Genomic DNA, 17,366 nt, shown 5'->3' on the forward strand with positions numbered 1-17,366 from the left:
ACCTACACTGATACATCAGAATTACCCAAATTCCATGGTTTACCTTAGGGTTCACTTTTGGTGATGTACATTCTATGGGTTCAGACAAATGTATAATGACATATACCCATCACTATAAAATCACACAGAGTATTTTTACTGCCCTAAAAATACTGTTCTCTGCCTATTCATCCCTTTTCTCCCACCCGATCCCTGGCAACCACTGATCATTTTACTGTCTCCATAATTTTTCCTTTTCCAGATGTCATATAGTTGTAATCATACAGTATGTAGCCTTTTCAGACTGGCTCTTAGTAATATGCATTTAAGGTTCCTCCATGTTTTCTCATGACTTGACAGCTCATTTCTTTTTAGTGCTGAAAAAATATATAATTGTCTGGAGGTACCACAGTTTATTTATCGATTAACCTACTGAAGGACATTTTGGTTCTTCCAAGTTTTGGCAATTAGGAATAAAGCTGCTATAAACATCTGTGTATAGGTTTCTGTGTGAAAATGTTTTCAATTCCTTTGAGTAAATACGAAAAAGCATGATTGCTGGATCATATGGTAAGAGGATTTTTAGTTTTGTAAGAAACCACCAAACTGTCTTCCAAAGTAGCTATACCATTTTGCATTCCCACCAGAAATGAATGAGAGTTCCTGTTGTTCCACATCCTTGCTAGCAGTTGGTGGTGTCAGTGTTCCAGATTTTGGCCATTCTAATAGGTGTGTAGTGGTACCTAGTTGTTTTAACTTGCATTTCCCTGATGACATATGATGTAGAGCATCTTTTCATATGCTTATTTACCATCTGCGTATCTTCTTTGGTGAGGTATCTGAGGTATCTTTGGCCCATTTTTTAATCGGGTTGTTCATTTTCTTCTTGTTGAGTCTTAAGAGTTCTTTGTTTATTTTGGATAACAATCCTTTATCAAATATTGCAAATATTTTCTCCCAGTCTGTGTTTTATCTTTCAAGTAATATTTTTATTGAGTTATTCAGAATGCCTACTACATGCCAGATATCATTCAATGCACTTTAGATATGTTAACTCACTTACACTTTATAACAACTGTATAAAGTAAGTACCATTATTATTTCCATTTTCCAGATGAGAGAGGTTAAATAACTTGCCCTAGGTCACAGAGACAGAAAATAATGGAGCCAAGATATATCACCAGCCACTCTGGCTCCAATGCTCTTAACCTACATCAAATACTAACTTAGCGCTATAATGAATGCGCCTAAAAGAACTCCAGGTCAGCTGGAAGACAGACACATTCGCGAGCAATTATAATACAGAACATGGTAAGCAGTACCGTAGGGGTAAGAGATTGGGCTAAAAGATATTAAGTCCAAGTCTTCAGATATTACTAGTTGAAACGTTTTCTATATGAATTAGTAATTCCCATTGCAAAATCAAGAATCTCAACTCAGCTTGATAAAGATAAACACATTTTACAAGTATCTGTCATCTTTCCATTCAATTAACCAGGTATCTGCTATCATTTCATTACTTTTCTAGTTAAGAACAACAGCCTTCCTATCAGTCTACTTCTTCCCAAGACAGTTCCAAATCAAGTTAGAAATCAGAATCAGCATCAATTTGTTTTCACCATACTTGCTAACTTAATTCATAAGAGAAAGAGATGTCTTAAACATTGATTCTGATTTTTAAGTACCTAAAATGGGTAACTAAGTCTAGACTAACCAAGTATTGCTTAAGAGAGGCTTTCCTTTAATAACTAAAAAAGAACTATTTTCAGTTAGCATATCAAAGCTACAAGTCTCCAAAGCCAAGACTTCGGCTTATATCACAATTAATAGCAGGCCCTTTTCTACCTACACCCACTTATACACTGCCACTTGGGAACAGCCAATTCATCTGGGTGGCCAGGTGGCCCAGCTACTTGGGTTTCCCTCCTCATTCTCCTTTCAGCTAAAGACAAGATTATATTACTCTTCCTCACTAAACCTCATCCTCAAACCCTTCCTTGCTGTTTCTAGTATGAATTAACAGTCCATGTTGGTGGTGAGGTATGAAGGAGCAGGGATAGTAGTACAGAAGAGAAATAAGAAAAATTAAAGGTAAAATGACAGAGCCCCTTCTTTTCTAATACATCATGTCATTCTTCATATAGAGTTCCTAACCATTTTCTTCCAGTGGCCCTGTCCTAATACTTAAGCCAATGTCTCAAGAAATCTGGTGAGCTGCCACCAATTGGGATGTTTTTCATCCTCTGAAACACAACGGAAGTCATACATGGCTTCTTTCCCTACAGGGGAAATAACATGGTATAAAGTATCAAGCACATATTCTGTTTTTTGTTTTTTTTTTTTTTTTTGCGGTACGCAGCCCTCTCACTGTTGTGGCCTCTCCCGTTGCGGAGCACAGGCTCCGGACGCGCAGGCTCAGTGGCCATGGCTCACGGGCCCAGCCGCTCTGCGGCATGTGGGATCCCCCCGGACCGGGGCACGAACCCGTGTCCCCTGCATTGGCAGGCAGACTCTCAACCACTGCGCCACCAGGGAAGCCCAAGCACATATTCTTAAATAAGGTAAGAATCTGTTTGAATCTCAATTATGATGCTTATTAGCTGTATGACCCTGTTTTCTCACCTGTAAAACAGGTTAACTACCTCATAAGGTAACTCTTTACCAGAAACACACTGTCCCAAGTGGTCAAGAGGCTTCCTTTATATTTTTCATTTGGCTCTCATATGCAGTAAGAGGGGAAAAAAGATCTCAGGATCTCAAGACCTCAAACCCTTAGAACCACAGGCTTTCAAACATTCTGACTACAAATCACAGTAAGAAATACATTTTTCACTGTGACCCAGTACATGTATACATACAATCACACACATAACTGAGGTTTCACAAAACAGTACTACCCCTACTGTGTGTGATTCATCCTGATATCTTCTATTTTCTGTCATTCTTCTCTCCCCACCACCTTTCTCCTCCCTAATCACATACACAAAGCGCTTTTTAGTCCTGTCACCATACCACCCTATTGAAGCCCCAGGGAGCAGGGTACTTGAAATGAGAGAGCAGGGAAGAAGGAAATTCTGAGAGTGCTGGGGAGAGTCTGTTTCTTCTGGTCTCAGAAGGAATACTAAATCCATTTTCCCTCAGACACAGTGTTATTCCTAGGGATAAAGCTGTATTGCTGGAATACAGAACACAAGGTAAAACAGGCTTGTAGATTGGTCTGGGAACGTAACCAACACAGATGACAATCATCCTATAAGAAAATGCTTCCCAGGTTCCAAACAAAGTTTTTGGAAAATAATATATTTATTTCTAAGTTGGGGGAGGGTGCTACTTATACAATGCAGTATGCCAGGGGTTGGTAAACTATTGCCCATGGGTCAAATCCAGTTTGCAGCTGTACAGATGCTGAACAATGGTTTTTACATTTTCAAATGGTTGAAAAAAAGAATATACTATTTTGTGACACATGAAAATTATATGAAATTCAAATTCCAGTATCTATAAATAAAGTTTTATTGGAACGCAGTCACACTGACTCATTTACGTATTGTCTATGACTGCTTTTGTGTTACAACTGGCAGAGCTGAGTAGCTCCAAAAGAGACTGACTAAAATATTTACTATCTGGCCCTTTACAAAAAAGTCTGTGGACTCTATCCTAAGCACTTGAAAGCATTCAATATTCATTCACAAATATTTGTTGAGCACCTATTACATGTCAAACACTGGGGAAACTACAGTGCATAAGTCAGATATGGTCCCCCTCATAAGTATTAATGGAAGGCAAGTGGGAAAAAAAGTTTGGAGGAATAAGAAACAGTTGATTTGTTTGTAGGAGCTATGGGTCACTGTAAGTAATAGACATTCTTCTAAGATTTTATATTCAGTTGTTCACAGAATTAATTCCTTTATTCACAGGGTAAAGATAAATGTCTACTGATGAAGAATCACAAATTCTGAATTAAAAGTGTTATTACAGTTCACTTGAACCTCTCCTATTGCTCTCCTTGAAAAAAATCATTTATTACAAATATTTTGAATAACATTATGAAGTTTTAAAAGCTTCATATATATGTATGTGTGTGTATACATATACACACACATATATGAGTGTGCTTATGTCTGTGCATGCAGTCTTTGATCCTCACTGTAATCTTGTGAGGCAGTATTATAAACTCCATTTTACAGATGAATAAACTAAGGTTATAGAATTTTCTCAAGTTCACATGGTATATCACACCATGGTAAAGAAAGGCCCAACACAAAAATTTTCTCCCTACAGAATGTTTGTTGTTTCTACTATACCTGCCCCCAAACTGCATAATTAACTACTTTCACTGAATTTGAAATGAAGGACCTACTGCTATTTGTTTGTTTTTGAGAAAACCATTCTTTGCAAGCAACAGCTACGCTTGTACCAACAAGATTAGCTTCTATTTCTGTAACTAGTCCTTGCTGGGTAACCACATGTTCCAAAGGTAGAAAATTCTATAATCTTGTAACAGACTAGGCTCATCTACTCTATGCTCTCTTAGTGAACCGATTTCTTTCCGTATCATGGAAATAAGACTAGATATTAATTATAAAACTCCTGCTTAATCAGGGTTGCTAAATATATGTTGCTAGACTAAGAATTACAAATCTTGATGTAGGGCTATTCTTGGGCTACACCGGTGAAAGATCTGTAGATAAAAGACCAAAACTACCCTTCACTGATTCAAAAAGAAAAAATATGTAACAATATTCTTCTCTGACCCTAAGCTTTTAATTTTATTTCATTCTTCAGTTTGAGTAGTTTATTCTTCATAAAAATGATTCTGACAGAGATAGTTAATTTAGAAAACAGTACCTGATAGTTTGTTAGGTCCTCTCAGCAGTTAAACCCTACTAATTTAATTGCTCCTATTATTTCTAGCCCTCTCAGCTAACAGGCAATCTCTATTTACATTTTAACAAACAATTAAATTAGCAATTAACTTCCTAATTCAACACCCAAACTGGTATTATGTATCTCTAAAGAACTAAAGAACAGAATATTTTAAAAGGTTACCTGGAAAGATTTACTATGCAATATTTATAGAGAATAAAAGGATGGTCATTTAGAAAGGGATTTTATTCTTCTTCTGAATGCCTACTAATCAAATTGCTTTACTATCACCATGCTCATCTTGAATAATTAATATCTTGCAACTGCCCTTACTCATTTTTTATCATTTCCTTTTAGCTTTGACTTCTCATTTCTCCCCAAACCATTTTAAAATGTACTTACAGAAGTTAATTTCAACTCTTAGCTTAAAAAAAAAAAAATTAGCAAATTCTACTCACTAACCTTGTATGTATGAAACTCCACTACCAAGTAGCACAAAGCCTAGCAACCAGTTCTTCTTCTAGAACTACTTTAAGGTCATAATAAATAAAATGGCCTGTAATATTTACAGGGTGAAGCTACACTTCTTTACAGAAGAAGATGGCTAACCAAAGACGGGCAGTTAGGTTTACCTACTTCCAAAATGAAAGAAACTAAATGAAACCAAGTGAAAAGAGGCAGCCACTATTATATTGCTAAATTCAGTAAAGTTTAACAGTCTCTTCTGGCTTTATCTCTGTGTAATAATGCAGTTTTTCCCTAGTCAAAGATGCTGCTGCTGAACTTCTGCCAATATAGTTGATTTCCCTGTGCCAAGCACCACCTCCCCCTCCCACTAACAGTAGAGGCTTGAAATCTTTCAGATAAAAATATTCAAGCTAACTACTTAACAGAGGCGATAGCCCTGAGTAAAAATAATAGTCTACAGTATTAACTATTTATCCTTTCAGCCTTTATTGTAAGACCTTGATAACCCGTAAAGATATCAAATTCCTAAGAATTAAGATACAAAATATGCTGAGTTTTCTGCTTCTAAATCTTCAGCCATATCAACAATACCGTATATTACATGTTAAAACAATAAAGAGGTAACATTATTTTTTTAAAAATAGGCATTTGAAAAGAAGTAAAGCCAAAGTTTCAAAGAGAAATAGGAATGGTTAGTAAGAATATAAATTATCAGGTGCATGGAATCTAAAGATAGGCATTTGCCACAAAAATTCAATAACCTCTGGTCTGTGTTTTCTCTCTGAGTTTTTTTTTTTTTTTTTGAGACGCTGTATTCAGTTCTCACATGCACAATAAGCTATCCATTTTTCTTAAGTAATAATAAGTACGGGAAAAAATGGGGTAACTAGTAAAATAAGACTGGTAAGTGTAGGCAAGTTCTAGAATACAAAGCTAGAAAGGATCTTAGAGAGTCTCTCTAGCTTAGGAAGACATAACAGTCTCCTAACTGGTCTCACCTCCTCACTCCTACACACCTCCAATATATTTTCCGGAGAGCTGCCAGTGATCTTAACACATAACCCAGGTCAAGCTCCTCCTTAAAGCTCTTTGCTTTCCATTGCCCTTTGGATTTTATTCTCTTTCCCAGCTTAGATCAAAAGCCCTGCAGGATCTTGTCCCTATCTATCTCTCCAGTCCCATCCTTGCACTCATTTCTTCAGGCAGCCAGCCAAATATTTACTGAGCTTCTACTCTGTGCCAGAAACCGTGCCATGACCTGGGGGTACTGTGATGAATAAGTGAGAAACTCTCTCTCACAGAATTTACGCTCTAGTAGTGGAAAGAACAGATGATAAATAGGTAGATAAATAAACTGAATAATTAGAGACTGTGATAGGTGATGTGAGGCAAATAAAGAGTTACCCTCTCAGAACCCTGTCAGAGCACATATGACAATTTGTAATTATTTTATTCATTTGACTACTTACTTTATGACTGTAAGCTCTGTGAGGGCATTATCATGTCTGTCTTGTTCACTGCTACATCCCAACCACCTAGCAGTACCCCTAGCATGTAGTTCAATATTTATTTGTTAAATAAATGAATACTTATTTCATCCTCTTTAAGTTAGTGATGAGTAAAGTCTTCATGGTTACCAAGGTCAAAGAAGAGTCAGTAGGAAAGCAGGAATTTAAATGAGAGACTCTTAAGTTTTAATCCAAAATATTACACGACATTCAAAATATTGACCTCAAAACTCCACTGATCATGTTTACGAAGCTTGTGGCTGGTAGCTGGTACTGGTACCCCCAAACTGACTTGAGAATCTTTCAAGATTTTACATGAAAAGTTTTAAAACACTTAAAGTTTAGGTGAAATTTCTTATGAGAAATACTTTAAATTCCAACAAATACATAAAGATGAAGGTTTAATGCCAATGTTTCCTTTTCACGCATGCTAGAACAATGAGACCTTAAAGAACTCTTTGTAAAAGAACTATGATAGCTGAATGTTCTAGATGTTTCCTGGCACCTACTTGGCAGCGTTATTGATATTTTCTTTGGCTGAATCATTTAGTCAGAATATTATTTCATATTAACTTATAAGTAATTTACGAGCAAATTTTTAAAGCCTCCCAACAACTGAATCTGTATTTTTAAATGTTTTACATATTACGTTTTTAAAGATAGGTTAAAAACTGACATGTATGTAAGATCTGCTATGAACCAGCTACTGTGTTATGTGGCATATTATTACATTTACTACATCTTGGCTTACAAATTTAAAAAATTAATCTCAGCACTTTAGAAATTTGCCAACATCTGATAACTTGCCCATGCCTCTTCCTCTTGAAATAATGCCTTGGAACAAGCTTGATTTACAATATATCATAAAGATGTGAAGACCAACAGATTTTTCCCAGTAGAGGTCTCATTTCTATAAAATATAGTTAGTAATCATAAGTAGGAAAAAAATCCTTTCTCAAAAGCTTTAGATAAGATAGGCTTATTACTATGATATGTAAAGACGATTCATTTTAAAAAGGCAAGCCCCCCCTACATGAGTCCTCCTAATAATTATCTCATTGCTTTACATTTATTTTTCTTCAGCAACATTAGAGAATATAATGATTTCCAATATGATTACAGCTACTGATAGTCAGCCAAAGAAAAAAATACTTTTATCTAGTCCAAAAGAATGGTATTGAAAAGGTTTAGGATTCAGGTCTGAATCACATATACCAACTTCAGAAAAGTTTCTAAAACTACTTTTATAAAACAGTATAATTTACTGTGAAGAAAATGCCTCACATAGATTTCAAAGAATATAATCTGAATGACCAGTATGAGCAATCACTGCAATTACTGGAATCTGACCATTATTTAAACACAAACAACACATTGAGCTACTAGAGCTTAGAATTAACTCAACCTCACAATGGAGACATATACACCGTACAGTGTATGTGTGTTAAAGAATATTATATGCTCTCACGTTTTTTATGAACTCTTATTTTCCCAAATCTATGTTTATATTTTCATTCATGCTTATATTCTAAATTCATCTCTGTCTGTAGAATTTCTTTAGTTATGAAAGTGCTTCCTATTTTCTTCTGGCTTGTTATTTCTTTACCAATTTTATTTAGTAGTGCTACCATCCTACCTTAATCTTCAAGCTGTTTTTCTATTTTATAGTCCACATACTGTAAGTATTTGGGACATCTATCAGGGTCTCCATCATCCACCCGCTTACCTCCTCTTGGTTTTAATTACTTTTCATCTGGATTTAACCCTCTCAACTGAGATTGTTCTACTTCAAGCAGTTATAAACATTTTTTCATCACAGAAATCTCTTCCTCAGATTTAGTCAAAAATTCCTCCATTTCAACTTGCCTTCCATCCACAGTCAAGTTTACTCACAAATGCTTTCTGTATTCCTCATCCCATTTTGTTCCTAATCCCTCATATTAAGATGAATATACTTAACCTCCTGCCAAGACATTTTTTTTCCTATTATTGGGAGCTATCTCCTCCAACAAGCCTTTCCTAAATGAAGAAATCTGAACTGTTCAAATTACAATCTAATTTTGTTCTAGCACCTTTGTGTGTCCATAAGTCATCCAGCTAGTCCAAGAGAGATACTAGCTCAGTCAGGGTAGGTCCATGTTCTCCCTTGGGACTAGTTTTCCATATATTCTGCACCTAGGCACAAGTTCTCCTTTGCAGATTAAATAATGAGCATATTTTTCACTGCACATATTTTTTATTGCACATATTTACATAGGCAGCTTCCTTCTCTACTCAGAGGATTGGGTCAAAAGAATAAAGCCAGTATTTTTTAGGAGTTTAGAACCCATTAGTGGGTCACTGAATTAATTAATGGGTCATAATCAAAAATTTGTTAATGAAATAGAATAAAAAAACAAACAAAAGTGTCCTGCACACAATAAGTTCATGAAACTTCTATTTCTGATAAATACACATACACATTTATGTATATGGGAACTGAGTCAAGACAACGAGTATTTCTTATTGTGGGTTATGGTCAAAAAAGCTGAAAGCCACTGAATTTGAAGCACTCTACGATGTCTTCTAAATCTATACAATTCAAATTATATTAAAAGATTTAGTCTAAGGAACCGAGACACGGCATTAAAAAAGGGGGCAGAACTTAAGGATACTCAAAAAACAACCAGCAAAATCACTTTTTCTTAATAAAATGTCACTATTAAACTATATCCTTAGAACTATAGAATCATAAAGCTTTTAGAGTAGGAAAAAAGTTCAGAGATCATCTAATCCAAGTTTATCGCTTTAATATACAAAAGAAACTCAGGCCCAGAAATGAAAAAATGTCACTTCATTTATTCAGTAAGCATTTGCTAAGCACGTATTGTGTACCAGGTTTTAGGAGTGGGTTTGTGGATAAAGAGAAGATGTCTTCAAAGAGCTCAGAGTCTACACTGTATATATGCAAGTAAATATTTACATTAATTACTGAAATCAAGGTCATTTATAAAGAACAGAAATCAACTAACTCAATCTGGGCTGAGTGGCAGAGAACTTTTGTTTTTAAAGAGGTGGTACTTCTCAGTCTTAAACACAAGGAGTTAGCCAGGTAAAGGAGAAAGAAATAACATGTACAAAAGTACCATACTAATATACAATAAAGGAGGACACATTCAGGAAACTGAAGGTTGAGTTTGTATATCTGGCATATAGGACTCATGCTGAGGAGGAGCCACAGCAGAATACCTAGAATTTATCTGACATTTAATCTTCAAACCACTATGTGAGGTAGGCACTATTAATATCCCCATTTTGTAGATGACAAAACTGAAGCACAAAAGGTGAAGTGATCTGCCTAAGGTTAAGTTGTGAAGCGAGGATGTAAAAGCAAGAAAGTCTAACTCCAGAGCCTATACTCTTATCCTCTATACCAAGAGGTTAGAGAAAACAGGCAGGATCTAAATGAAAAAGGACCTTGTATGCCCTTCTAAGACTTCAGATTTTATGTTAAAGGTGACTCACAGTCCATGAAAGGTTTTAAGCAGGAGTGACATATTCAGACTTATTTTTTAATGAGGTCAGTCTGGCAGGTATGTGGTTGGATTGGAAGAGGAATTAGTGGCAGGGAACTTAGCTAGTCATAGCTAGAAAGATACTACAATAATTCAGGTAAGAGAAATGACAGATGAGCTGTACAGCGGCAGTGCTGGCACCAGAACCCAAGTCTACTGACCACCACAACCGCTTAAGAACCTCCCATTTTTCCCCTTAAGTCACCATACTAATAGTTTAAGAAATCCAACCTCAGGAACAACAGCACATTCCCTTTAGGCTCCTTTATTAAACAAAGCATAACCACTAGATGTGTTGCGTATATGAAAGTGACAGAACAGTTGGAGAATGACAGAAAGTCAATTGCTATCTGCAGTTTTCTCACCTTCTTGACTTCTCCTTCTCCTTCCTCTATATACTATTCCTGGAACTTTCATGTTCAATAGTCAATTTGAAATCAATGTTCTGTCTAGACATGACTATTATAACCAACCTAACAATTAAATACACCACAGAGGAAGTCTAATGTGGTCCCAGCTGTGGCAATAAATATACTCTCTGGTCTGGTCAAATTTTGGCTTAAACAGAGGTGATGAATGAATAATAATAAGAGATAGACTTTCTGAAAGCAGCAAGAGTTAAAGAAAAACAGCATATTAAAAACGGATATGAATCAGAGCAATGTAAAGTTCAAGCCATTTGTTTCCAAGAGAGTAACACCAGTCCCAAGTGTGTGTGGTATTCCAGAAACCAACAAATGAAAGAACAGTAGAAAAGACTATCTGGTCAATTCTCAAGCATTCTAAATTCAATCCCTTTAGATTTAAACCAAGGGTGAGCCCTCCTGAGCCACCCTTGAGACTAAGGAACAAGTGGGTTCCACAAACAAGCAGCCTACAGTATAGGGAGGAAAGTACAGAAGGGACAGAGAAGATAAAGAAGAGAGGAAAGTAGAAAGGGAATCACAATGAAAGGGAATGGAAGAAATGATGTTACAGAATATGGAATAAAACTGAGGCGTGCTAGTGACCTCAATATCAAATGTTGCCAACCTTAGCTAACTTACTGAGGGGCACCATGATAGTGGCAACATTAGAGAGCATGAAAAGACACATTTAAATCACAGATTTATGAGACACCAACGATGAGAAATAAGGATAATGACAAAACTAAAAAAGCAACAAAATAGTTTTAGAGTCTAAAGAGACAATTTAAAGATTACTAAAATCTCATGTGGTTTAGTTATGCTTTTACTTCTCATGAAACAATGAGTCTGATGGACACAAAAGGTGAAAATGTCAGTTAGTACCAGAGATATGTCTGGGGAGATGTGTTACAAAGAAAGTATGAGACTTACTTGTATACTTTTCTGTGGGAGCAATTTCAGAATTTTTCCTTTCTATTGGTTAGTGCTACTTATTTTAAGTATTTCACTGTAATTCTTATCCTGGCTGGCTGGGTAACTTCCTTAAAACCAGAGTTCAAAACAAGGTAAACACTTTTTAATTATGGTCAAATTTTAACCCCAAAAAGGACAAGGGTCTGCAATAGACCACAGAATATTACTTAGCGGTATAGCCTAAATGAGTCTAATGGTAACCAAAACCCAGATAATGATTCTCAAAAAAATTATGTAATTAAGAAATTACTTTAAAAGTTTCTTAAAATTAAGGTTTGCTAGGTAAAGGAAATACTCTTAAAAAAAAAAAAACTCAAGGTGTAAATTCAGTTTTTCCATTCAGGTAAAATAAAATAGTGAAAATATTTCTTCCATACGAAACTTACGAAATTTTCAGATACCATATTAATCTCTCTCTCTCCCTCTCCCCCCCCCCACCCCCGGTCCACACACACCTGCTGCCAGCACATCACTCACAGTAATTTCAATAAGGATAAAAGGAAATATTCTTAAAGATGATCATTATTGCAAAGAAACTACTGAATCAAAACAAATATAATTAAACTTGATACCTTGACCAATCATTTATCATATCCATGAATATGCAGTCTTCATAAGTACTCCATTATAACAAGTGACTGGAGAAAGTTTATTCAAAACAGTCAACAAAATATTTTTATTAAAGCATAATAGGATGAAATAATGTGTATACCTATAGCCTATTTTTCTAATCATTCTAATTTTACAAGCTAATGAAAACTCTCAATACAAGGTCAGCTGGAGATCATCAATACCATGTACCTGTAAAATTTAGATGATTAACTGTGTGAGGGGGAGCAGAGACCTTTTACTAACACACTAATGCTTTTTAAAATTAAGAGTTTAGAATAGGGCTTCTCAACCTGAACACTATTGACATTCTGAGCCAGATAATTCTTTGTTGTGGAAGGCTGTCCTGTGCATTATAGGATGATTAGCCAGCATCCCATCCTCTATCCACTAGATACCAGTAGCACACCCTCCCCTCCTCCCACACAATTGTGACAACCGAATACATCTCTAAATGGCCCCTGGGGGAGAGCTGCAGGGCTGGGGAGCAAAAGTCACCCAAGCTTGAGAACTACTGTCTTATCATAAACAGAAAAAAATGAATTGAGGGAGAGGGTGTTGTTTTGTTTTTCTTCTGGTCTTAATGTTCCAAGATATTATATTTGAATTTGATCACGGATTATATTTGAGAGATTCTGCCTTTGAAAACAAAGCATGTAATATCTATCACTTGTTAGTCAAAGTTCAGAAGAGTCCCAGAAGATTCACTGTACTGCCAATGACCCCTCAACCACACATACACACACATCCGTGCACACATACACACACAGTACTGCCTAGCTGAACTGAAGAAAATGCACAAAATTACTGTATTTGCATTTCTTATTTCATCAAATATATGGACCAGACTGTTCCAGTTCCCACAGAAACCAAGAGAATTCTCAACTTATCCAATGCAACTCAAATACAATAGCTGCATCACTCTAGATATGATAAACCTAAGTCCTAGAGCAAATATTAAACTCATCCTCACATTTTAACAAATTTGGAGGATGATACAAACTAATCATAATGCTTTAAAAACAAAACAACTAAGAAGTAGATTGGTGTTTTGAAACAGAACCTGAGGAAGGATAAGAGTAATGAAAAAATTCAAAATCAAAGGGAATGTGAAGGCATTTCAGCATGAGGGAAAAACTCAAAAATGTTTCCCCCAGAATGAGAGGAGTGAATTATACACTTAGCCATATCCCAGAGGAATAGTCTACATAATCAGTCTCCAGTATACATACCATGGGATGGAAAATGAAAAATCAAAGTCCACAAAATACTAAAAAAAACAGTAAACATCCATCCTAAACATCTGAAATAAAACTGCTCTTTACTACGGTTCTTCACCTGATTTTTAAAACAATCAAATACCCATAAACAAAAAAAATTACAACTTCAGAAATTTTTTAATTCTCATAAAAATAGCCATTCTCATGCTTCCAGCAGGTCAGATTACATACTACATAGAAAAATCAATTCGGAAAAAAAAACATAAAAAATTCTTTTTTAGAGTGCATTTGATGCATAACAAAAGCCTTTCAAAAAAATCAGATACTTTAATAAAAATCTTCATGTATAAATATGGATGAAAGTCTTTAAGATTTATTTCAATTATCTTCAACAGAATTATATTTTAGTTCAACTAGGATTGTTTATTTTTTTAAAAAAAGATGCAATGATACTTAGTTTAATGTAAGTGCAATATCTATGTGCTCTCCAGCAACAAAATTACTTTATTTCAAAATTTTAGCTATTAACCTCCTGACTCAGTGAAAATAATCCTACAAGAAACTAATGCTCAATTCTTTTTATTCCCAAGCCAAGCAGAGGAAGCTGTAAGATTTGTAGCGACAGCCTTCTTTTCCAGAAGTAATACCTTGAGACTGCTCAAGAATAGCCTCCTTCACCAATTAGTGTGACTCAGGTGGGTCTGGGAGGGAATAATGTCCACAATTCTTTGGTAAGTGGCCATGATGCCCCTCCTCCTCAAGGGCAGAAGATCAGAAAAAGGGATGAGAACAAGAGGAGTTCACCAACCAGAACATATAGGGCCAGAGGAGGAAGAGTACTACAGGAAAAATTAAAACTACATGGTTAAGTTATGTCACAAAAGCAAGAGGTTTAATGTTATCCAGTATTCATTCATTTCAGAGACACCATTGTTTATCTTCCTCCCCAAACCGTGCACAAAAAGAACTGTCAGCCTGCCTTAAGCATGTTCTTTCTTCCATTTAAACAGACATGATTCTGTTGGTTAATCTCTGGCAATGATCGCCATTTCACAACACATTCAGCCCACCCGGAACTGATCAATACCACTACAGACATAAGACTAGACTTTATCCATTTATTAACCACAAGGAAATGTACCATTCAGCAAAATTCTATACATTACAAAAGATTCTATTAAAAAGGGGGGCAGGGAGGATGGGTGGACACGGACACACACACACACAAATACACACACCACAGAGGTACACAAAGAAAAGACTACCACCCTCTAATTTCCCTGTGGCAAACGAGATAAAGACATGGCCACAAACCTGTCAATTCGTTGTCCCCCTATAATTCTATCTCACAACCTAGTAACTGAATATTGAATTTTATGATAAATAGATCCACTGCCACTTTAAAATTGTTTCTTCTATCAAACTAACTCTCCTCTTAGGTACATTTGCACACCTCTGAGCTAGATGCTGTATTCATTTACAGAATTTCAAATACAAAAGACTAGTTTTCCAACCACTGGTTGCAACCACAGAACGTTCTCACAAAATCAAAATTTCAAATATAAATGGGCCAGATTATTCTTCCAACCCTGGAAGACTACAGTGTATTTGGCAGTGTGAACAATTTCAAATGGGCTGTTCTAAACCGAAAACAATGCTTCAATACAACGCGTTTAAAATAAGTATTCCGTAGGTAAGCAAAATCTCTGCCAGAAAAGAGCACATAAATGGTGGTTGAAAGCCAGCACATTACCAACACACAGCGGCATACCTCTTCTGCACTGGGTTATTGCTAATACTCCAACAACAACAACTACAACTATTTTTAACACTGCTGGACACTGAAGTTGAAGAAAACGTGAGGGGAGACCCAGATGAAATTGCTGATATAATGCATTGTTTCTCACGGTCAAAATTAAGTAGCAGCTGACTTTGATCTCTGTTGTGATAGTCACTGAAGCACTAATTAAAAGACGTTAAAACACAAACAACAACAACAACAAAAAAACACCCTTATTTTGGAGGATGCCACACTAAAGGACATTTTGGAATACGCCTTTCGGGTCTCAAACCTTTGCATAAATTGTCACTTGTGGTATTTGCGGCTTAATTGCAACCCAACCAGCGCTGTCATCCAGTGTTACGGCCACAAACCATGACTTTCTCACTTCCACAACAACAGAGCAGTCACTCTTACCGACCTAACTCAAAACGAGGAAAATTCATGGAGATTTCCATATCATAATCAGCCCTGGGGGGCGGCCGCCGAGGGGCTCGGGGTGGGGGGAAACCTCCCCAGGCTCCGCTGAAGCTCGTCGACCCGACAACAACCGCAGCCGCCAGCAGCGGCAGCGGCAGCAGCCCCGCCGCGCCGCGCTCCATGCACCTACCTGAAGAACAAGAGATAAGAAAGACGGCAAACGCCAACTTTGCAGCAGCTCCCATTTTCCCGAGGCGCCGGGGAAGCCGTAGGAAGTTCTCGCTAGATATCCAGTTCCCTGGGTCTTCCTCGGAAACAAACCTCCTGGTGTAAAATCAACCGTCATAAAACATATTCGGAAGCCCCGACCAAAAAAGCGTTCACGGGGTCAAAAAAAGAGGGAAAAAAATGAAAAATAAAAACAGCGAGCACAACAATTAAAAAAAAAAATGCACCACGGGGGAAAAACCGCCACACACAAGCACAACACACAAAACCAAACAACGAAAAGCCAACAACAACAAAAGCGGGTTTAAATCACTGTCAAAATCACTGTCAGCTCCGCTCGCCTCTCGGGTCTCTCGGAACAAAACGCCAGGCTGAGGCGACGAAGAGGCGGCGGCTGCGGCGTCCGCTGCCGCCCGGACAGTCCGGGAACCGAGCTGGGTCCGACGTCCGGACCGACCTTCAGCCCGGACACCCAAAGTCCCCCGGACCACTGGCGGTTGAGCTCGCGGCGGTGGCGGCCGAGGCGGCGGCGGCGGCGCGGGGAAGGAGAGGCGAGCGGCGGCGGCAGCGCAGGCGGCGGCCAAGTTCTGGTCCAGGCTCTGGCTCCGACTCCAGGCTCCGGGCTCGGCCGCGTTTTCGGTTCCCTGGCCTCCGCCGGCCCCGCCCCCTAAACTTCCGGTTCCGGCCCGAAGCTGGAAGCCAGGCACCGCGGAGGAACGCTCCGCAGCGGCGGCGGCTGCGGCGGTGGCAGCGGCGGCCGGGCGCAGCGCGCGTGCCGGGCCGGGAGCGCGAGGAGATTGTCGGGGAAGCAAGGCGGGAGCGGGGGAGGGGTGAGAGAGCGAGGGCGGGGCCGGCAGGAGGGCGAGGAGGCGGGGCGGGCGGAGGCTCGATACCGCGAGGCCTCGTGGTTCGGCCTGCTTGGCCTGCTGGGCGGTGGGGCTACTGTGGGTGGCAAGTAAATGTTGTTGGGGTCTCGAGTGCCTGGTTTCCTAACCGTGCTCTACTGGCCTCTCTGCGGAGCGCACACCCGAATGGTCACGGGGAGCCCAAGAGGAACAGGACCCCGGGGCGGGGCGGGTGACTGGTGACTCCTCCGGGGGGGGCGTCTGCGGCGCCCTGTCTTTCCTCTGGGGGGACGCCTCGTCCGCTCTGAAATCCCGGGCGCCGGGAAGCCGGGGGTGGGGAGTCGGTCCTCCGCGCCTGCCGAGCTGCAGGAGCTGGTGTTTGTACCCCCAGTCCTAGCGGTGTGTCCCACCCCTGTGGCTTCTGTTTTAAGCGTTTTGTCTTTCGGCTAAAAGAGAAAAGAAACGGGGAAAAATAACCCGCGGAGGATGGGCTGTCCACCCGTGCAGGAT

General features: G+C 38.5%; 1 protein-coding gene across 4 annotated transcripts in view; it reads right to left on the minus strand.

The window, feature by feature from the left end:
• The window catches only part of ACVR2A (activin A receptor type 2A), an 86,321-nt gene extending 69,703 nt beyond the window's left edge, over positions 1–16,618 (minus strand). For 2 of the 4 annotated variants that reach the window (XR_004527435.2, XM_019925530.3), the window contains exon 1: positions 15,974–16,580. Coding sequence is in view for 2 of the 4 variants with exons in the window: in XM_019925530.3 (XP_019781089.1) it covers positions 15,974–16,028 (55 nt within the window). In the remaining 2 variants the exon portion in view is untranslated. Of the gene's footprint in view, positions 1–15,973 lie in introns of all 4 variants that reach the window. The other 2 variants (XR_012333128.1, XM_019925528.3) reach the window with 2 other exon arrangements.
• Positions 16,619–17,366: the final 748 nt, after the last annotated feature.

Source organism: Tursiops truncatus, chromosome 7 (genome assembly GCF_011762595.2).
Source record: "Tursiops truncatus isolate mTurTru1 chromosome 7, mTurTru1.mat.Y, whole genome shotgun sequence".
Lineage (NCBI taxonomy): Eukaryota > Metazoa > Chordata > Mammalia > Artiodactyla > Delphinidae > Tursiops > Tursiops truncatus.